The sequence below is a fragment of the Pseudopipra pipra genome, chromosome 7 (assembly GCF_036250125.1).
Source record: "Pseudopipra pipra isolate bDixPip1 chromosome 7, bDixPip1.hap1, whole genome shotgun sequence".
In the NCBI taxonomy this organism is placed as follows: Eukaryota; Metazoa; Chordata; class Aves; order Passeriformes; family Pipridae; genus Pseudopipra; species Pseudopipra pipra.
The window spans coordinates 23213494-23236561 of record NC_087555.1 but is presented as its reverse complement, the minus strand read 5'-3'; the positions used below and the strand labels follow the sequence as shown (position 1 = coordinate 23236561).

Below are 23068 nucleotides of genomic sequence, written 5' to 3'. Positions count from 1 at the left end.
GGAGAAGGGGGACTCTCCTGGCTGTCCTGTGCTTTGGGCAAGGGGGAATTTGGTGGCCCTAGCAAAGCAGCAGGGGCTGGCAGTTGGGGCTGCAATGGTGGCAATGCATAGCAGAGCACGAGTGCCCTCCTCCTGAATCCGTGCCTCCCTGTGCCTTCGGTTGGGTCCAATGTACACTGGCTCCGCTGCTGACTCTCCCAAATGAGATCATCCCAGGAATGATGGTGGAGGAAATCAGTCCCGTATCCTACGAGCACAGCTCTGATGAGCCATTGGGGAGGTGGCACCTGCAGCCAAGGTGTCACAGCTTGTTCCCTTGCAGGCAATGGGAGAGCAAGTCTGGCAGATGCTCACCACCCGCAGCGGCAGCATACTGGCCTGCCTGCCTCCCAGCCATGTGCCAGACCCGTGGCAGAAGAGGAAATTAAGATATTGTCTGGTGTCCAGGAGGAATTCCTGCCTCGGCTTGTTCCTGCCAGTCCTCTGCCGACCTTCCCTTGGTATGGAAAGCCCAGCAGGAAGCTGACTCACTGTCTGCTGCTGCCATGGCTGGGTGCGGGGCCCTGCTGCCTGCAGCACCAGAGGGCTGCTCCTTTCATGGATGCAGGGATAGCTCATGGCCCAGACCCACAGTCACCTGTTTGCCACAGCTCTCTTCTACCAGAGCCCAGCTCTCTTCTGACAAAGGAAAACAGACATGGCACCCTGGTTACTGCGGAGGGCTGGGAGTTCACTGGGTTGGTGACATTGCTGTCAAACACAAGAGCAGCACTGCTGTGCCAGGCTTGGGGCAGGAGGCAGCCCCAAGGTGGGGGGAGGAGGGCAGGCTGATGGGCTAGAGAGGGGTCCTGGGCTTGTCCTGCACAGTGGAGCCCATGCCAACCCTTACTGATTTCTTTGTGCTCATCGTGTTGCCGATGTGTCCAATAGCTCCTGTTGAGGTGCCAGACGTGGTAGTGGCAGTGTCTGGGCCAGCTAGTGATATCAAGTCAGTGATCATCTGCTTATCAAGGCTCTTTTAAGAAGCAGATGGTTGTAGCCACCCTTTCCCAGGAACAGCACCTAAAGCTAGTTAGGAAACAGTTCAGACATTGCAGTTTCCAGGTGGGGAGTATGAATGTAGGACTAGTGCTTTAATCCTGTAACAGAAAGGAACACATATCAGGTGTTAAGTTTCTTGTCAAGATTCTTGCCACCTTTTCTACCAGGCTGATAGAGTACAGAGCTTACAGCATCAGTCACTGCTGCTCCCTTTATGGAATCCAATGTTTATTGCCTGAATAGTTTGTAAAATTACTTTGTTCTAAGGACTGAGTCAAGCCACCTTCTGCTTCCCTCTTAGAAGGTGTCAGTCAAGAGTGTTAATACTAAAAACCTTGCGTTTTGAAAGGTAAGACTCTTACTTCACCCTGGATGACAGGAACCATGGCCAAAGTTTTTCCAGAGAAGCCTGGGAGGCGATGTCTGGTGCTGGAGATGCCTGCTGGTGGAAACTGCTGGCAGGCAGGCAGACAGAGGAGAAAGGTGAGCCTCAACTTTCCTGTGGCTATGAGGAGCTCCATGGCTCCCGGGTTACCAGCCAGAATGGAGAAGCTGAACAGCCAAAACTGTCTGCAGAAGCAGCAATAGCGGAGGAACTGTTCTCTTGTGAGGAGAAAGCTGGCTGTGGCAGAAACAGCTTGACAACAAATGTGTGGCTTTAAGGAGGACTGTCAAGGACACATCACTGTGAGTTGATCTAATCCCCTTCTCTAACACGGTAATTGGCCTTGCGGATAGAAGTATTAGATGTGAGATAAGGACTGCAGTTAGGCTTCTGGTGCTGTCTTGCATGATGTTTTCATAAGGCAGGGAAAGTGGTATAGATTAAACTAATCCAGCACAAGTACAAAAGAGGCTGGATAGTCATGCCCAGGACAGCTCTCAGCAGCTTGGTATCAAAATGGAAGGACACATTGACAGTGACTCATATATCAGGAAACTTTACTCAAAGGTCCAGATAGTGAAGGTGGAAGAGTGGTGGGGGTGGTCATCACAGGTTAGGCAGTGGCTGAAGTCTTGAGTTGGATGTTGGACAAGATACTGTCATCTACCTCAGAATGCTCTGTGTTTTAAGTAGTTAAAAATCCCACATTATTAACCAAAATAATAATAATTTTAAAAAAACCTTCCCCTAGCCCCTTCTATTAGATCTCCTTTCTTTCAGAATAAAGAAGTAATTTCTGATGGCAAGAAATACCTTCACAGTGCATTTGTGAACTATGATCTGGCCACGATCTGTGATCAAGTTCTATATTCGAACTATGATCTAGACAAACTTTGCCCAACCTCTTGCTCTTCATCAGCTGTTCCAGATCTCAGAGACATCATTCTGAAGCTCTATCAGAATTCCTGTTAACAGTCCTGTTAACGTGCTATGACGGTCTGCTGAAGGGAACCCCAAACCCCAAATGTTTGTTATTCCAGATGACATCAGTTGCCCATACAAAGGTCCACACGTGGCTGCTGTGGCTGTGTGCAGCAGTGGTCCCCCGTCCCCGCTGCGTGTCCGTGGGTGACACTGGCCTCTCGGGCCCCCCCCAAACCCTTCTCGGCACCCCACTCTCGAGGTGCAGGCTGATCCCCAGACAGTCTCATCCCGCCCCTAAACGCTCCGGCACAAGCACGGCCCCATCGCTGCCGCAGCGGCCGCGCTCCCCGCGCCCCGGGGCGGGCGGAGCGGGGCGGAGCGGGCGGCCCGGCCGCTCCCGCTGCCCGCGGCCGGCGAGGCGGAGCCAGAGCGGCGCGGGGCCGGCGAGCCGTGCCCGCCCGGCCGCGGCGATGCGGCGCTGAGAGCGGCGGCAGCGCTCCCGCGGGTGGCACCGCCGATGGACGCCTCTCTGCGCCAGGTGGGCAGCGGCGGGACGGGGACGGCGGCCGGGCTGGTCCCTGCACAGGGCTGGGAGAGGGGGGGCCGAGTGGAGGCCGGCCGGCAGGATCGGGTCCCGGGGCGAGTCGGGCACCGGGGTGCCGCGCCCCGGGCCAGGAGCGTCCCCGAGGCCGTGGGACGCTGCGCTCCCCGCGGGCCTCGCCGCGCCCCCGCTGCCCCCTCGCCGAGGTGGTCCCGGTTGCACTTTCTCTGGAGCGCTAGGATGCGGCAGGTTTTGTCCCCGAGCGCTCCCCAGCCCGCCGTGGCACCGGGCAAGTCCGTGCGAGGGGCTGAAGGGGTTGCGGGAGCCGGAGCCCGAGCGATGCGTGGTCCCGGCAAAGCCGGCCGAGGGCTGCTTGCGGGAGGAGAGGGTTTGTCGCATGATAGTCATGGCTGCCCAGAGCCGGCTCTTTAATCCTCGAGAGCGACTTCAGAGTCCGGAGCCTGCTCCTGCCTGCGTGTGCGTGTCACGGCGCGGCTGTCGGCCGGGGCACCGGGCCGGTGAGGGGCCGGGCAGCGTGCGATGGGAGTCCCCTGCCCCTCTGTGCTCCTGCCCAGTCACCGTCACGCCGGCGGGCAGAACGGCTGCTCAGCAGCCGGACTCGTACCTGTTAGTCGCGGGCTCTGGTCCCCGCCTGTCCGCGGTGCCCTCGCCGCTGTGCACACAGCCGTGCGGGGCACTGTGATGATGGGGGGAGCGAGTGACTGAACGGGAGGGGCCAGGTGCCGTGCACAGCCGGGACGCCCCGAAATTCTCTCTTGCCCTTTTCCTTGCCTGAGCGTGCACAGGTTTCCAGCCCAGTCTGGTGATTCCTTTGGTTGTGAGGGGCAGGTGGGTGCAAGGCCGGGGCAGCCCTTGCTGGCCCCGTGGGTGACAGCGGGTACCTGTGGCACTGGCAGTGGGCACGGCAGGCACTGTGGGGTGACAGGGCCATCCTAAGGTCTGCATCTGAGGTTTGAAAGCCTCCTGTTTGAGGCAACAGACATCTGCCCCCTCTAACCCCCGGATGGTTTCCAGGCTATTAACCCCAGTGTCTGGCCTTGCGAGTCACGGGTGCGGTGGGGAGCTAGCAGCCCCTCCCGAGCAGCCCGTAGTCAGTGGGTTGGAGCAGCTAATGGGCTCAGGCCTGCCCCCTCCCTGGTGAAGTACTTTCTTTATCAGAACAGATGTTTTCCCAGATCTGGCCCTAGCGAGGAAGGAGTGGCTGCCCTGGGGCTGCGAGGCTGGGGCTGCCCCGCAGCATGCGCAGCAGCACATCGCCCAGCATCCTTCAGCCATTAACTGATTAACCTGCTGCTCCTGGAAGCCTGGGCCATCTGTATCCAATCAGATGAAGGCCAGGGTTTCCCAAAGGGCCATTTCACCAGAGCATTTTTGCCCACCCCTCTGTCAGGAGGAACCTCCTGGCCTCTTGCAACAGGAGTAGCCACCGAGGAGCCTGAAGCACCTGATTGGAGTGGGAGCTGGAAAGGGGATGCCCAGAGATGCATGTCTCTGCAAGTAGCACCCATCAGAGAACTGTCTGCTATGTCCAGCTCTACTTGTCCAGGCATGATTCTACCATTATGTAGAGAAACAGGGATTTCCAGGGAAAGACTCAGGGACAGTCCTGAAGCCAAAGTCTCTCTAAGAGTCCCACATCTATTGTAAATCACAGGCTGGAGAGCTGGAGTGAACATGTATGGGAAAGCATCAAGCTTTGTTTTGCAGGAAAGGCCGTGGGGGTGGGAAAGAGGGAATGCTTCCCCAGAGCGGGAATGTTTGGCATTTGCTGCACCCCAGTCACTCTTCCTCTTTCTCAACGGGGGAGGGGGGAGGGGGTTCTTGGTAGGAGGGAAAGCCTGAATAGAAGGGAGTTGCTTCACCTCTTTCTGCAGCAGCAGCAAATGAGCTTGTCCCAGGGGATGCATGTCGTCTCTTACAAGGAATGGCTTAAACCCCAGCATGCCGTTGGTCTTGCCTTAGCAGGCTCCCATGCTGTGCTTGCAGCATTTAGATACCATGCTCAGCAATGTGAGGGGTAGATGGGGATGCCATGGGTCTTTACAGCTCCCCTGGTTCCCCCTTCAGCAAGCTGGAGACCAAAGGAGTTCCTATTCTTTGAAATTTATCTATGATAAGTGGCTTAGTGATGGGTTCAACCTACTTATCATCCAGGCTCTGCCAAGGGGGGAATAGTTTTGGCCGGTTGTGCCAACTTGACACTACTGAAGGGATTCCCATGTGCCGTGCCCTCCTCTGCCTGCAGACCCCAGGGACAGCGAGCTGGCAGGGTGTGTGCTGCCACCACTGTTCCCCTGCAGTGTCCCAGGTGGGCCAGATTAGAAAGACTTCATCCTCAGCAAGTGGTACAGCACAAAGATGTGCGCCTCTGCCATCTGAGGTCTGCTGTGCAGCATGTCTCAGAGATGTGATGAATGACGCCTTTGCTCCAGACGGGTCTGAGTGGAGGAGCCGAGACAGTGTGTGTGCTCTGCCATCTCCTTTCTTGGCTGCTGCAGCAAGTCCTGTGCCCAGGCAGGGAGGAGGGGCCCTGGAGGCCAGGGCTGTGGCATGGTGACAGATGATGGTTTCCCTGTGTGTCTGGAGTGTGGGCAGGATGTGGGGTGACACAGAGGATATGACTCGCTCTCCAATTCTCCCCCAAGGAGCAGGAATGTCATGACCAGAGTTAAAGGAGACACTTCTCCCATCTTGTCCTTCTGTACTCCAGTTGGAGTGACCAGCCAGCACGGTCCCATTGTCAGCCTGCACTGACCAGCAGCATCCAGTGGAGTCACAGGTGCTGTTCTCCTTCTCACGTGCCACTGGCCTAGAAATGCTGACATTTTAAGCATTTTCCTCATTGCTCTTGCAACACGAAAGACAGTTTTCCTCATTGCTCTTTTGGTGAAATCCAAAGCTTTTCTTCTGTGTTGTAAAATAAATCCCCTGAAGTTCTTAAACTTTCTCACATGCAGAGAGAAAGGCAGGGGGATTCTATGCTCATGTCCTGCATGGCTGTGATGGTCAGAATTGTCCTCTCTACAGCTGTCATGGTCTTCACTTATTGTTCCTCATCCTTCCCATCTTTCTCTGACTATAGCCCTTCTCCTCTTTTGGCCTGGCACATCTGCCTTGGAGGTAGGGAGAGGAGCCATCTCCCCCAGGGACACACGCAGACCAGGGGGAAGTCTCAGAGTCAAGTCTGTGGAGGAGCACAAAGGTTACCCAAGTTGCCACCATGCATGCATCTGAGCTGCTTTCTTGGCCCCAAACTGAGGTGGGAAGCAGTCAACTCTGCCAGGTTTCTTTTGATCTGGCAGTTTTGCCCCAACTGCTGACTACCTGATGCAAGTGGGAAGTGCCTGGCTACTTCACAAAGCTATCAGCAAGTCTGAAAAGTGTGGCCCTTTGCCAACCACATGACACTTGACTGTATTCACTGTCCTTCAGGTCTCTAATGGCTCCTTAGTCCCAGTGTAAACTCATGTGTGTAAACATTTGCAGGCAGGGTACATGGGTAAGGAGAAGAACTGAAGGGACTTGACAGTGAAAGCATCTTTGCAGTGTGGAGCCTGCCTGATCCATGGGTGCAGCAGGTACAGGACTGGTCTGATTTTTGGTTGCACATGCGATTCTCACCAGCTTTGGGCTCTTGGTTGAAGCTGTCTGGCTACATCATTCAGAGACCAGTGTCTGAGGGAGCCCAGATTGTGCCAAGTGGGAAGAGTTTATACATGGCATGCTGGATTAGGTTTCTCAATATCTTGGTTTGCCCTTCCCATGCTCCCTGCCGTTGGGAGAAGGTGGAGTTCCTGTGAGAGAGGAGCCTGGCCGGATGTCCTGGAGAATCTATCTAGAGACTCTTGTCTGAGATAAGGGAAGTGGTTCAGCTGACTTGGATGACACTGACCATGAGTGATGTGCTGTCTTCACAGATAAAAGAGAGCTGAGTTCCCATGTGTTAACAACCATTGGCTTAGGAAAATGCCATCTTGGAAAGAAAAGGTACATGGAGCATCATCTTCTTTATCAGTGAGGCTGCTCTTTAAAGGGATATTCCAACAAAGCCTCTCTTCTCCCCTCAGGAACACATGCTTTGTCAACTTTTCCTGACAACCTCCTCTTAGTCTACTGAGAGTATTGTGACCTCTTAGAAAAGAAGACCAAAGAGATTGGGAAGAGACAGAAATTCTGACTATTACATCCATCCTGTGTATGTAATGCTCTCTGTGTCAATACAAAAGAGAGCAATTCCTCTCTGTTTAATTAATCACTTTAGTTCAGCTAAAAAGAAGTACCACTGTCCTTGAAGATATCCATGGGGCTAGTGTAGCATGGATATTCTGAGATGCAGAATCATCTATCCCAGCTGCATCTCCCCCAAACCATTCGGAGTGATAAAGAAGCAGATGTAGGACACAAGGTTTCGACTGACGTGTTCTGGAGCAGAAATTGCAGGGAAGAAAGCTCTTGTGCCAAAGGTGACATGAAGAAGTGTGTGGTGGAAGAGAGAGAGTCCTGCTAGCTCCCTCCTTAGGGCATTCATCTGGAGCCAGGCTGCATGAGCTGCGACCTTGTCAGATCCCATCAGCAGCAAGAGGGTGGGCTGGCGCAGGCTCTCGATGAGAGTCTCCCCGTGAAGCATGCCAGGTTGCCCCGGGCCAGCCTACAGCTGCCCCATCATGGTCTCCAAAACCACCTTGTTCTGCTCTGGTTTCACTTCTTGCCACACTTTTATTTAACATAATAATCACAATGTTTCTCAATTTCTTGTTTCCCATTTTGCTTTAAGGAGAATCTGCAAACTATTTAAATGTGATCATTAAGACTGAAACTTGTGAGAGTCTGGGTTTCTTGGTTATCCTCCAGTTACCCTAAACTCTGCAGTTCTGCCTCCTCATTTCCCTCTGAGATTGCCCACAGTTCAGCAGTGCTGTAGAGCCAAGTCTCAGGAAAAACACCTACGGATGGCCTGTCTGCCATACAGCACTTGGCACAGTGTCCAGGGTACTCTGAGGTCCTGTCATTAGAAATGCAATAATTATCACAGCAACCGAACTGGTGGCGGGCCCTCTCATAGGTACAGTGACCAGCATATTCAGTGAGAAGGTGGAAATTAGGGTTAGGACCAGGGTGGTGTATTAGTCCTGTTTATTCCTGTTACCTGCGTCTTGAGCCAATGATGAAGATTTGGCTGAATCACACTTTCTGGAAAGGCTTCTTATTTCTGGAGGATACCCCGCTTTTTGCAGTTTCTTCAAGTGGTTATGCAACCTTGTTTTAAAATAAATCCTGCTTCATTTCTAAAGTGTCTGGCAGATCCATCCATTTTTGGGTCCTACTTTGCTTCATGAGAGTTGTTTTGTCCCAAATAACTTCTCTGTCTGTAAAAAATTATTCTCCGCCACCAAGTTGCCTCTGGGTTGCTGGCAAAGGGGAGCCAGGAGGTAGCAGAGTAGGGGTCTCAGCGCTGCTGACATCAGTGTCCTCTCAGCAGGGTGTGGTTAATTGAAGAGGAGAGGTTTGCAGCCCATGCTGGGCCACACACTGCTCCCCCCTATCAGTGTCTGGGCTAGATAGGGCAGCCCTAGCCCTGGCAAATCTACATAATGACATTAACATTTTCACAAGTACTTTTGCACTACAAGGGATCTTTCCGAATAGTAAAAATGACTGAGCCTTTTATGTTGTATCTGGAAGGCTTCTTTCTCACTCAAAGGATAAGTAAGCAGTAAACTTCCTTACTCCTGCTTATACATCCCAGACATGCATCAGCTCTTGTTTCAACCAAATGTCCTGGGAGTTTCTGCTGAGCAATTCACAATCCTCTTTGGGTCTGTGACTTTCCAGAAGACATTCCTCTGTTTGAAGTGCTCCTTGCATTCCTTCTCTCCTGATGATGACCTTTCTGTTTGGCTGTACTTTAATCCCTTTTTTTTCAAACAAGTGGGCTGTGGAATCCACACTGCTCTGATGGTCTCCTCCTTGTGGGTACTTACTTATCTACCAGATGTTGGCATCTGCTAGTACTGTCAGTGCTAGTTTTGATTTTAGGTCCCTGATGAGAATATGAAATAGTACTGACCCTGTCACTGCAGATATTTGTTAGAAACTCCCTCAATTAGTTGTGATTTTCCCTGTGCATAACAACAGTTTTGAGATCCCTTTGCTTCTGTTTGCTCAAGAACTGACTTTTACTAGAATACTGTGTTCTACATGAGCAATGCCAGGAGAGTCAATCACTGTCTTATTTCTCTCTTATGCTTGGATGCTGAGGAAGGACTCTTTTTGACTACACTTCTTTCTACATGTTGACTGGCACTGGAAAACAATTAAAGCCAGAGTATCCTTAAGATGAAACAGCTGAGAGCAAAACCTCTGTATTTTCCCTGGGGTCCTCAGACTAAGCAACCCATGGTTACGTGGGATAATCCTGCTATCACTCCCATTTAGGCTCTGACCCTTTCAATCCCTTGGAATTTCCTCAGCATTACCAGACTTATAAAAGATTAATATCAGTTGGTGAGAAACTTTATTGGACAGATCTCTGGGAACTCTTGGACCTGTTGATTTTTAAAATGTTTTATGTCCTTTTAATTTATTAATATATGGGAAAGCACGTCAGCATTGCAATGTGATGCAAGAGGGGTGCTTTCCAGGGATATTTGTTAAAAACTTTTGCATATCTGCATCATTACTCATAATACTGCCATCCACATCTAGTAGTTGGATGCTGCTACTAGCACATGTATGATTTTAGCTAGTAGCACCCAGTGATTTTAGAAAACAGTGAAATATGGACTCTTCTGTCTTCACTGTCTCCCACCTTCTTTCTTACATGGCTTGTTTCCCCAGTTTTTCCCCACATTCACTCTTATTTCAGATAGACTGACAGTGTATTCCAGCTCAGAGGCACTCCGCTTGCTGTCTGTATGGTGTTTGAGGGAAGGACACTCAGGACGATCAAACACCAGGAAAATGTCTCACGTGAAGAGTTTAAAGAACCTGAGATTAGTTTATTAGTGAAATGACAAATAGGGGGAGACATGGCAAAAGAGCAGAAAATAATGGATGAGACAGAGAAGGTGGATTGAACTCCTCTGTTCCTCTACCTCTGACCGCAAGAAAAATGGATTTTCTGCTTCACAGTGATGAGACTGGTTTAAAAGCGTACGTTTCTGTATAATGTGTGAGTAGGTGGTGGAACTCCACAAGGTAAGGAATTATTGAAATAAAGGTTGTAGCAAGATACAAAAAGGTATTGGACATAATCCCAAATTATGCATAAACATTGCGGAAGAAATACTGTTTCAGGGCTCTCATCCGAGATTTTTACAAAAGGCATTGCATTGTGGCTTCTTGAGGCACCATGTTGGAGCTGGTGTGTCTGTGACAGACTGCTGTATCCTCATGGCTTCCTGAGGCCCTGAGCTCTAGTCTGTGAACCTTGAAGATTTCTGTACTGCTCATCAGCCTAGCCTCACCCTTGAAGTCATAGGCTGAATTTGAGAGAGGGAGGGAACTGCAAGCAGGCTGTGTCACTATGTATTTGGTGGCAAGAGGGAGAGGAGACCCAAAGCAATGTTCCTGTTGAGAGCAGAGCAGGAATACCTTTTCACTTGCTATGTTTGGAGCTGCAGGCTGGTCAGTAACAGTTTTGCTAGGGCCAGGCTGGGCTTTAGCACATGCCATGTTGCCTCCTTTCTTTCAGGGCTACAGAGATGATGTGGTAAAGCTACTGTTGCTGTGATGTGACAGGGAATACACATCTGTAGATATACATGTGAGTAACATGCCTAGGGAACAACATTGTTTTAATTCAACTTTTAGGTGGGGTAGAGCTTATTGAGAAGGCAATATGAATTTAACTAAATTTAGTTCAGTTTTATGAACTAAATTTAGTATGCATTTTCAAGGCTGGTGAGAAGTTCTCAGGCAGTTGCAAAACCCTGTAGGACTGTTGCTTCAGCTGAGAAGGGGAGTGACTCCACTGCCCCAGTGGAATTGCAGGGGGCAGCTGATCTTAAACTGAGCCTTGAGAGAGCATACAGTAAAGTCACACCTGCCTCCTCTCTGTGCACCTTATGCTCATGGCAAAGGGCAGCCCTGAAGTATGTAGAAACAGTTGGGGATTCACTCCCTCCACTCCCATGAAGAGGAGTTGGTGTGGTTGCTATAGCTGGGTAGTTGCTTCTTTGAGAAGATCAAGAATTACCTCCAAGGACCAGGCATTTCCTGGGAGATATTTGAAGTTGGGAGATGTGCTGGAGAGTGAGAAGAGAAGCTGTGCAGCAGCCAAACTGGGGGAGGAGAGAGGAACAGAACAGATGGGAGGGGGAGGCGAAAGGGGAGTGGGAAGCAGTGCACATACATCAGTGACCAGAAGTGACAAACTGCTCTTAGATGATTTAAAATGCACAGACCTTTTCCTGATATTGCTATTTTGCAAAGCTGCTGGCAGACTGAGGGCTTTGCTCCTTAATTAGTGAGGAATGGGGCTGCTAATTGGCAAAACTAGAATGAGTCATGGGCTCACTCTAGGCTGCAGCTCTGGAGCAGCAGGACCCACGGCTGCAGTCTGTGCTCAGCTCTTCGAGTTGTGCTGGCTTGCAGAGGCTGCCTAGGCTCAGTGGGCTGCTGTGTGGGAACCATGGGACTGGACAGGTGCAATCCAGTCCCTTTTTGCTCTACAGTGTGTCCTCCTTGTGCCTTACAAAAAGTAGACTTTTGTTTCTGTTACCCCTACCGCTGTTGAGGTTTTGTCCCTCTTCCCAGCTACTCCACATTGGCTTCTGCCAACTGAGCTGTTGTTGCTTCTGTCTCTCTTACCTATGGGCTCCTGGGCTGCCCCTCCCTTTCAGCAGCTGGTCCTGGTTTTGCTGATCAGATATAACCCAGGAACTGACTGTATGGCTTCATTTCAGCCTGACATCAGAAAAACAGCAAGGTTGCATTCCTTACCATATGGGTTTAGGGTGTCAGGGACTCCCCCTCCCCACCAATATTATATCCATTAGCTAAGGCTCTTTATATCTGTTCTATCACTTATTCATGATCATCCAGATCAATCTGTTGAAAAGTGCATTTATTGAAACCTGATTCCAGCTTTGTCTGGATTGCAAGGGCCTTTCTAGCCCAGTCTCTGCCTCGTGGTTTACAACCGCAAAGCCCACTGAGGAAAGAGAGCTGGCATAGCGCAGCGCTGCAAGGAGAGTCTTTTCCAAGCCTAGGAGCATATGGATCCATCGCCAGGAAAAACACAAGGCTTGGATGCCCAATACCCACTGAACAGCTTCAGTGTGCTAGAAGGACAAAGGTATGTTATGTATATAGTAGTTAGAGTTGAAAACTTCTAGCACCCATGTAGATTTTTGTCTCAGACTCTCAGTGCAGGGTGTACATTTTTGAGACATCTCTGCCCCTTTCAGAATGGCTGATTGGGGATAGTTACCTAAATCAAGGGACTGCAAGAGCCTCTCATAGTATTGTGTTTGTAGGTACATCTGGAGGCTGAGACAGCTATGTTCATGTACAAATAAAACATTAAAAACATCCCGTAATGGAAATAGCAGACAACTGTATGCTTGTTTCATAGACTGAAAGATGTCTTCCTACCAAAAGTGCTTTTCCTCTCTGAATAACCCCTGGAAATTGATGCAGCCTTTCTGGTTGTAGCCCCTGCTGAGCATGTTACTCCTGGGAGTTGTGTAGGTTTGTGCACAAGGAGGAATGGGATTCTGAGTGCACTCAGAGAGAGGCAGCACTGCTTTCTCATCAAATTCAGCTGAGGCAGCTCATTCCTGCTTGTGTATGGGAAGAAGCCGTTTCCAGAAGAGAGAGGACATTCTGGGAGAACATGAAGATTCAAGGGTAGTCCAGAATACACAAATAAGAACAGAATATGATAACTTGTTTCTGAAGAGTGGTACAGTTGTGGAGTAGGGGCTTTCTCATGTCAATCTCTGAATGTGCCTCCTGCTGAGATGGGAGGCTCTGGAGAGGCCAAGGCACCTGCAGGTACAGAGTTCTGTATCTTGTACTCTGGAGCTTACCTTGCTGCCTTCAGTAGCTGAATAACTGATGAGGAGGATGTAGCTGGTGTCTACACACTCTAATGTCTACTGCAGTAGGAGTTGTGCACTGCCATCTGCCTCTATGCCCATTCCCTGGGTACAGCATGCAAGATCTCCCTTATTCTTTCCCTGCCAACACAGCATACTGCATCTGCTGAGATTAAGATACAGACGTGCGAGTGTAAGAGAGAACTTCTGGTTTCAGACTTGTAAAAAAAGGCATAGAAGGCCAAATAAATCTGTGGCTTTGATTGATTTCTTGATATCATGAATATCAGGAAGCGTTATTTATTTCTGACTCTAGGATCACATTATATGAACAGAGAAAAATGGCATCGTAGAGTTTACTGTCATAGTGGAAGGCATCATGGTACGACAGTGAGCCAATACTGATGAAACACTGCTCCTTGTATGCAAGCAACTTTATTTTCTAAATTATAACCCCATGGTGTGGGATCAGTTTTCAGGGTTGTGCTTTGCTACACACTTTGTGGCAAGGCCAGTTCATGGACAGATTGTCACTGAGGATAGGAATGAGGATGCTGGTCTCAGAGTTTGTTTAACATCCGAGTGACCTACCCTTGATATAGGAACTCTAATATGTTACTACTTTATTTGTCCTTTCAGTTCCTGCTGTTGTTGTTGCCTGTAAAAACCAAAGCAAGACCCCTAATAAACTCCTGGTAAAAGAAGAATTGGGAGGGGATGAGCTATTCTCATTATATAACGGGCTTGGGTTGACTGTATGATCACTATTCAGCCAGCCGTATTTGATTGAAAGTGGTTACACAAAATCATCACTGGTTGATGTTCCTACACTGTCTATTAAGGTGTTCTTTTCAAATTAGTGATTGCTTGTTTCACTTTGTTAAACTGTTTTGTCTCTGGATGAGGGTGAGACCTTCTATATCCCTAACTGAAAGCTGAAGGACTTTTACTCTTGTACTAGAAGAGCAGGGTGTTCCCATCCTCTATGTTGCCTGCTGGGACCCCCCCGAGCCAGCAGGTCGCTGCTCTGCAGTGCTGGGCAGTGCTCTGTGCAACTGCCCTTGCTTCTCCCATGGAAGTTCAGCCTTGCTGACTGGCAGTTCATGGAAGTTTTCTGCTCAATTTAATCCTTTCAACCGATCAATGAGATGTGTGGTATTGGGGAAGAGGGGAGTGAAGAGAGGGCAGTCTCTTTGGTGTCGCCATCTGTTTCTGTATTTAGACAAGGTTCCTTGGGGAATTTGATTTTTAGAAAAAAGGGCTGATGGAAGGAGATGCACAAAAACAAACTTGGCCTTCCAGGAAATGGGAGCTATGCTGGGCAGAAGTTACAATAATTATTTGTTTTGTGGTTCCTTTTCTGGATGTATCAGCATGATATTCCTTTTGGAAACAACATAACTGTTGAATTTATTCTGCTAGGCAGAGGCAATTGCTGTTGTAAAAACAGCTACAACATCAAAGAAAACTGAAGTAAGTAGTTCTGGGCAGCTGAAATGCCACAGTGCCTGGTAGCTTCAGCGTGTTGCCTTCTAGTCTTTAACAGCACACAGAAGGATCTGCCATAAGCTTGTGGAGTATTGTATAAAAGAACTACATCTCCTTTTAGGAGTATTTGTCAATGCTTTTGCACATGGACTTCTGCTGGGAAAGGGGTCTGGGTCAGTCTGGACTTTCAGATAATTTCTACGTGTTGAAGATACCAGAATGATCCCATTGTTCATCTCCCTTCTTTTCCCCTTTAAATGGTATCTAATCAATAACAGTGTCCATACCCACAGAGTGTCACTTACTTGTGTGTCAGATTAGCAACTGCATCTAGCTCCAAATTTATTTCCAAGCTCAGAGAGTGGAAAGTCTGTCTAACCTGGACCCCTCTTGTCTTCATGGACCGACCATATAAGGTGCTGTAATCATGACACACTCCTAATGGTGGGGGGTGCATGCCATGGCATTGGGGTGCAGCGTGCATGGGAGGGTGCAGGCTTGTCTCCTCATTAAATTGCACTTGCTTCAGGCTCTCATCTGTGCAATCCTGGGTTACTGGTTACTGGTGAAGGCATTGAAATGCACTGTTGGGAATGTTTACACTAAGTCTCTTAGAAAATGTTTTCTTTCATCCTGCTTTCCCAGTTGGGAACTCTAGACACAGCCTTGCTGTTTTCTGACTCTTTGCTCTGTACTGTGGTGCTAGTAGGACTCTTTGGTGAAACCAGCAAAAATATTATCTTTTAACACATGTTGCTGTTCATATGTTTATGCAGAATAGTCAGAATGTGATTTGGGAAATGGATGATTTCTCAACAGCAATGTCTTGCCTAGATGCCTCAGGACACTTTGTCTCAAGCATCAAGAGTTTCAGAAAATGTAAGAGGATGTCACAAAGACCTCTATATAGTTCCTCAAAATCTGTATTCAATGCATGGTTTATATCAGCTCTCTGGGATCTTAAAACTTGAATCTATAACATAAGATTAAATTTTTTCTGTTGCTATTGGTCACTGGCAATGGTGGAGTGATCTTTGCACACTACCTGTAAGTTTAGGTGCTGATCAGATGCACTGGTGCTTTTCATTCGCTTGGTGAGGGGAAATTAATTTGCTTGATGTGGAAACTCTAGACCAGAACACAACTGTAAAGCTAGAATTATGTAGGCCTTTTTTAATGTCATTAAAACCAGTTCCTCTATTGGGAGGACTGGAGGTTGGCCAATAGATGTATCTTCTACAATAAGGAAAATCCAGGGTACTAAGGTGTTTAAAGTGACTCAAGTAGTTTAAAAAAACCCACCTAAACTAAAAACAAATCATTAAAAATAGAATTAGCATTCCACATTCTGTATAATGTAATATAGAAATACTATTCCATCTCTTCAAACATGATAAGCCTACAAGCAAAGAGCTAATGGTGCTGATGGGATTAAGAGGGTAAGAAGGGCTTTTATAATCAATAACTTAGGGGCAGAAAAAAAAATTAGGAAGAAAGTAGGTCTGTGAATCGATGAAAGGCAGGATGGCCTTAATATAACTCAACAGTTGAGCACTTCGGATTTTTCGCTGTACTTATCTAAGCAGTGTTTATGTGATTTCTATGGGAAGACATGGAATGGATTAGTTTGCAATAACTGAAATGTGATGTGACATTTTGCCTAATTCTGCGTAATTGCAGGTCATGCTCACCCTGATTTGCATTCATGCTCCTGCTCTTTCCCTTGTACCAGGTCCCACAGGCAGACAGGGCAGAAAAGGCCAATCCAGCAAACTTACTTTCCCTACTATTTTGGTAGGCAAGCTATGAGATTTACCTGTCCTGCAGATCACGACCTATATGTTACCAGAAATCTGCCTTTTGCTTAGACTTGTCTTGAGAGACACTGAGCAGTTTAAGATGTTGTAGTGTATGTGAAACCATATAAACATCAGTGCATATACACATCAGACATCAGGGCCATCATATATACATCAGTGTATGTATACATTAGAGAAACACTCAAGTAATTTCATTTACCAAAGGAAACTTTTGCAAGTGTTTGTAAACACATCTACTTAGCTGTGCCCTGATGATTTCTGAAAGTGTTTTGACTTACAATGATGCGTGGGTGTACGAAATTGTAAACATGCTTTATTTATATTTTCTATTATTATTATTGTAGCATGACTTTTAATGACCGGATATTCCAAGTTTGAAAGTATTTAGACAGTCAAACCCACTATTCTGTGTGTCTGTGTCTTCCCATGATACTTTCTATAAAAATTGGTGTTTCCTTACTTTGGTTTCCACATGAAGTAAAACTGCTTTTTCTTCTGCTCGTGTTACATTAAAAAAATCAAAACTGATTTCTCTGAAAATGTAAGTAGAACTTACTTAAAAATTTTAAGCATCTGTTGCTTAGAAGCAGCCTCTGAATAATGCAGTTTCCCCCAGCTTTCCTTAGGTGTTTGCACTCCATGTGCAGATCTCACAGGCTTCAGCTCTTTGTAATAGGAGGTCTTCTGGTTTTTGCAGGGTGCCAGGGTATGGCTGCGGGAGCAAGACCAGCTGCAGCCATGCACTGTTGGCTTGTGTGCCGATGGAAACGTGCTCTTCACCTCAGATTATGGCACGGTAAGTGAAGTTTGCACGAGGCTGTAGCCTATGCCAAGTTGCAAGATGGACTTCTTGGTTTTGCATGACCATCATGTTGAAATGTATCAATTGAAATGCTGTGATTCTGTCTGAAAGTGACCAGGCTCTGTTACAAACTATGCCAAAAATGTAACGAAGGTTAAAAAGAGAAGATTGTTCTTCATTTGTCTGCCCACCTCACTTTTCTTTGTTTTCTTTGTGTCATCTTTGAAGGAGTTGCATTCACAGCCTAGCAAAACTATTATATTGGCTAAATGCTCCTGGGAAGGAGGCAGCTCCACCAACTAAGCAGCCCTTCCTGCCAGGATGTACTTGTTGCAAGCTGTGCCATTGTAAGAGATGTTGTGTTCACCACAGTCTGCTTCAGCAGCTTTTGCCATCAGCCCTTTGGGTCAGGGACACGTGGCAGTGGCCTCCCTGTGTCAGTCAGTGGTGTAAATGCAGCAGTGATGCCCAGGACAGTTCAGCAAGGCAGCCAAGCTCTGAGAGCAGAGCTCTCTGACAGTGGTAGGAACAAGCCTCTTTCCTGCCTGATTTCCAGCCCTGTGCTCCTTGTGGTTCCCTGGTGCATCTGCTGTAGTGCTCGTGGAATAATATTGGTAGGAAGGGATCTCTGGGGATTGTCCAAGTCCTCAGTGAGTCAGCTGGACTGGCTAACCCTGGGAAAACTATCCATTGCCTTCAGGGAGGTTCTTGGTGAGTCAGACTGGTGCCTGGTCTCTGAGGAGGATGGGGAAACAGGCAGGACTGTGCCCTCCAGCAGTGAGCAATTAGATTTGCTCAGCTGTGCTGATGAATGGGGCTCTGCAGGTGGCTGCTTTGTTACAGGAAAACGGACAGGTTTTCTTCAGCCTCTTACCTGGCAAACAAAGGAGGGTGCAGGGGGAAAGGGGATTTAGGACTCCAGTTAGTGGAGAGTCAGTTGTAGGACTGTCATATTTTTCAGTCTTCTTTTGAAAGGGCTGGATTTCAAGTCATCGTTCTTTTTTGAAGATCCTGTTTTGTTTCTCAGAAATGGAAACTCACCTAGCAAACACAAATTTTTCATCTGGTTACTGTAGTCTCTCAAATTCTTTCTTGGGGATCCTTGTTTTGGAAGTGCTGGATAGTCAGTAACACATTTTAAGGGATCACAGGTACTGCAGCAGCCTCTGGAGGGACAACAAACAATGAGCATTTCTGTTACTCTCCCAGTCCTGTCTCTTCTGATATGCTGCTGTGGCCTTGTAAAATCCTCCAAACCCACCTGGCACCTCTGAAATCTACCTTAGAGCCGTCTAAGGGGGTGCACCCACTGCCAGTCTGTGTCCTGTATATAGACAGGCAGACGATAGACACAGGATGATGCTTGATGACTCACAGGTGTAAAAAAAAGCTGAATTTGGGGGGGTTTTCTCCCATGAAACAAGAAACCACTATGCTGAAGGAGCATGTGCTTCACGGCTTATGCAGCAAAAGCACATGGTGATCATTAAAGGGCTTTCTATGTTCAGTGCCCCCCACAATAGTTGTCCTGTGTGCTTCCCTTGCCTGCCAGCTTCATTGATTCATACCTGTAGGAGGGACTGGAAGTCCTACCCCAGGTGAAAACTCAGATAAAAACTTCTTCACTTTGGGTTGAATGGACTGTTTGATGCCTCTGGTTTTTAGAACCCCTAAATCTAGTTGTCCTCATCTTTGCTGTGGCCCAGCATACCTGCAGCTCTTGCAGCTCTAAGGTAAGAAGTCCAGTCCTTCAAAGCTTTTGTAATTAATTTTCACTTCCTTTAAAACACCTCAGCAATAAATCCTTCAGAAATGTGTCTTCCTGGGAGGAAAGGAGGAGCCAATGCTTACAAAACACAAGATTTGAAACCTTGATACAGACAAAACAGCCAAATGCTTTATGGATAAACGTAATTTGGATGCCAGGTGGGAGCTTTGCTTATGTGCTCAGGGTGGCACTGATGGATGGAATTGAGTTTGAGAAGGAATCATTTCTTCCTTGCTGAGCCTGGTGAGCAGGGCTGGCAATCTCATCTTGGCTTGTTTGCTGGCCAGGTTTTGCTTTATTCCTAACCATTGCAGGGGCTTGGAGAGAGTTATGGTCATTTTGTTCTGACTGTGGGCTAAACCTGAGGCAAAATAAGTTTCTCACTGGGAAGAGAGTAGAAATCTTTGGCTGTGTTGTGAGGTGCCTGTTAGACTGAAAGCTGATTGTTTTCCTTCCCAAATAATAAAGATCTCCTTATTGACACCTATAACTTTGTGTTTTACATATTAGCTTGTTGGAAAAGGGAAACTCCAGGGGGAACTTTGCTGAGAGATCAGTTTGTCTGAGCTCTCACTTGCTTCAGGAAAAATCAGCTATCATATTCAGCTCAGTAGTGCTGAATGACATTCTAGCATACCTTGCCTGGAACAGGATGGTAGAGAGGATCTTCCAAACTGCTCTCCCGCTGCATTTCTAGAAGGGTCCAGAAGTGAGCAGTAGGGTAACAAAAGCTTCCTTACTGGGGCTCTAAAGGTGGAGCATCATCTTGTTTGTGTCTCAAATCTCTGAACTCCTTGAAGAAAGCCACTTTGACACAGTCTTGGGAACAAAAAACCACTATGTGTCTGTCTCCAGGACAGTGGATGATCCCTGCAGCCTGTTGGTGATACAGAGACTGGAAACTACTCTCTACCTTGGAGGGCAGAGAGTAAAGTAATTGTCAGCTTTCTCCTGGTGCAGGGAAGATCTGAAAACTCTCCCGCATGTCTCAAGTGCCTTGCAGAGGCACAGAGACATCACCTCCCAAACCTCAGTGGGGCTGGGGGCCCCGGCCTCTGCCTGAGAAAGGGTGAGCTGCTAGAGGTGCAGTGATGTGCAAGGGCATTATGTGAACCTCTGCAGCCTCAGGGACAGACAGGTGACATCTTGGCCTCAGCTAGGATGTCAACGTGGCATCACATTGCTCCTCCAGGGAGTATATTTCACCTCTGCAGTGTTTCTGTCCAGAAGGTACCAGAATCAATGCTCCTAATACAGCTTTATTGCAGTCCTGCCAGAGCATCTGCTTAACTCTTTATGGATATCGAACCAGACTTTTTTTAGAGAGGGATGACTGAATAACACCAACCAAGTGGCTCAAGACAGGTTTAACAGGTGATTAGCTAACCCCTACTAATTATTTACTTGTGTATTTAGGACTCCTGTTGCTCTTCAAGGTTCCATTTTCTGCCACACTGTCCACAGGAGCAATGAAACAAGCTCTGACCCATCACTTTTCATGCACAGCAGCCTCTTGGCATAGGGGCTGCCAGCTGCCTGATATCTTTTAGGACACTTGTCCACTCAGCTTTTTCTCTAAATGTTTTCTTAATGTTTCTCTTCTGGCCCAAATGGCCACAAGGGCTGACAAAGCAGTGGTAAATGAGTAAGTACCAGGCAGATGTAAGGAAAGATCACGTCATGCCGTTTTTACTTATCCCCTTCCAAAATTTGTCCAAGTCAGCAGAGAAGAGAGAACCAGGGTTGTTTGCTGCCTCATAGTTTGGAAGTGATTTTGTTCCTGACAGACTCCAGTTCATGTTATGCATTTGCAGCTTGTACTCTTTCCTGAATTTAGTTGTCCCATTATCCCTTCCCACTCCTTCAGTTTTCTTGTGAAAGTGCCTGAGGTCTCTGCTCTGAAAAGGGAAAAAAAAAATGCGGTTTTTTTCAGGCTCTGCTAGCAGAGTGTCCTGCTGCTGGCAGTCATACCCCTCTGATACCCAAGTGCAGAATTGGTGTGGCAATGACCAGAGAGGCCTGGAGAGAGAGCCTGTCTTCTGGACTGGGCTTTGTTCTACACTGTTCATGAACATGAACTATGTATTTTTGAAAGTCTCCTGGTTGGTGAAAAAAATTGGGCTGTGGTGCAGTCTGCCAGTGGAAGATACCAAGCCCTTGCCACATTAGATGCGACTGGGCAGACCTGGAATGAACACACCTGGGGGAGTGAGCCTGCTTCTCCCCAGCTCCCTCCAGGACCAGAGCTGCTTTTCAGTTGTGCAGGCATCATGGCAATCTCATAAAAGGATGCTGTGCTGGATTATTCTTGCCCTGCACTGGCTCAGAGCCCAGAAGGGGTGTTTGCTGGGCACCTGCAGCGTGCTGCAGTGTGAGCGCCCTGTGAGGGACTCGCAAGGGTGGCTTGCTGGAGGGGGCAGGGTGACCTCATTCTGTCTGCAGCCTGCAGCTGCAGAGATGGCCTCTCCTTAGCAGTTACAGCAGCCTGAACACACTAGAAAAGCAGGCAGGAGAAACCATTTAGATCAATGCTATAGATCATGGTTCGTTCTCTGGGGAGCCTGTCAGTTTCTTGCTGGCACCCAGGAGGGCTGACAAGCAGGGATGGAAATGAGGTAGAGACCAGAGCCCCAGAAGGGAAGGAAAAACCCAAGTTTCTTTGGAAGGGTTATCATTGACCAGTTTCCTTCTCTAGGCTGCCTATATGAAGTCTCCCATCTGTCTGTCTTGGGTCTTACCATCTAGAACAGCTTTGGATGCTGGGTGGGAGATGGCACATGGTTGAATCCAAGAGTGGGAAGCAACTGAAATAACTTTTGTGAAATGCCAGCATCGTGCTTGAGGAGGAGGAAAGGAGGGCTGGGATGTGCCTGTGGTGGAGGGGAACAGTCACATAATCTCAGCTGTGTTGAAAGGGAATGAAGAAGATGACCTGATAAATGAAGAGTGGGTTATTGAGGAGGAGGAAGCTCTAACAGGAAGAAGGGTGCAGCAATTGAGGCAAGAAGAGTGCAACTGCACAGAGAGAGAAGTGGGTACTTCCCAGAGCAGTGATAGAATTTAATAGGTGTCACTGTACAAATATTTTGAAAGCTGTATCATATACGTACATGCCAGCACACACAGAGGATGTCACTACTTTATTTGGCTTCTCATCTGCTTTCTTTTCTTTGCTCTTGACATGATAACCTCTCCCACATGCTCTCTGGCTGCCTCTATAGGGAATGCAGGGCCAAACCTGGAATGTAAATAAGCTTTGCCTCTACTTCCCCATAGTCAGAGACATGATCCCATCTGTGTTTTTTGTGAAAGAGTGTTCCTGGTCTCATGGGAGCAGCTGCCATCAATATTCACAGTCATGAGTGGGGTATGTAATACCTGTGCAGCCTAGTACAGCTGGAGGCCGGTGTCCTGTTCCTGTTCAGGAGATTTCAGTGGAAATCAAGTAACCTTGCACTGATTTGTCCTCATCAATAGTGAAGGTGAGAGATTGACTCTTTGGCAAAAGAAGGGAGTATGCTGTATGGTTTCTGGCCAAAGTGCTCAAATAGGTAGGGACAGGAATGGAAGAATACCAATAAGAGGAAGGATCCCTGAAAATAGGGAGCAGACCTGGGCCTTACTCATTTCATTTTCCAGTGCCAAAGTATAAAGGTGCATGTTTCTGATAAGAGATCAGACCATGTGCCCAGGTGTCATGAGCTTATTTGTCCTTTTCCCCATTCTTCCAGGTGTTCCAGTACCCCAAGGCCTCCCTTTCCAGGGAAAAGGTCTTGCCAATGCACCAGACCAGCACTGATGGCGTAGAAGACATGTCCATGCTGGGAGATCTGCATGAAGCTGCCATCCTGCTTAACCTGCACCAGCGCTACCAACAGGGTAACATCTATGTAAGTGCGCAGGCTGGGCCACATCCCTTCTGGCTAATGTTTTTTGTTTAGCTTCAGGGCTGCCACTTTGCATGTGAAATACTGATGTTAGCCTTGTTTCTTGAGTATTGTTTCATGTGGATAGGAATTGGAGGAGATTTTCTGCCTTGCCAGCTCCATCATCCCTGTGAGATAGTACCCCTACCACAAGGGCCTCTTTGCATCTATGGAAGAACTTCCAAAACATGAATGCAAACCTGTTGCCTAATTCTTCTGCTTTTACATGCAATTGTGCCTTTTTTTAATTGCTCTGCTCTCCTTGCACTCAAGGCATCTCCTAATTTCCCTCTCAGGCCCTCAGGAAGG

At 47.9% G+C, this 23068-nt stretch overlaps 1 protein-coding gene across 2 annotated transcripts in view; it reads left to right on the top strand.

Annotated features, from left to right (window-relative positions):
* Nucleotides 1-2783: 2783 nt before the first annotated feature.
* LOC135417248 (unconventional myosin-X-like) overlaps nt 2784-23068 on the top strand; it is a 90874-nt gene continuing 70589 nt past the window's right edge. Inside the window, exons 1-3 of one of the 2 annotated variants that reach the window (XM_064661090.1) lie at nt 2784-2888; nt 16961-17059; nt 22565-22723. In XM_064661090.1, the coding sequence (XP_064517160.1) occupies nt 2868-2888; nt 16961-17059; nt 22565-22723 (279 nt within the window). In that variant the 5' untranslated portion in view covers nt 2784-2867. Of the gene's footprint in view, nt 2889-16960; nt 17060-22564; nt 22724-23068 lie in introns of those variants that run through there. The other variant, XM_064661092.1, reaches the window with a different exon arrangement.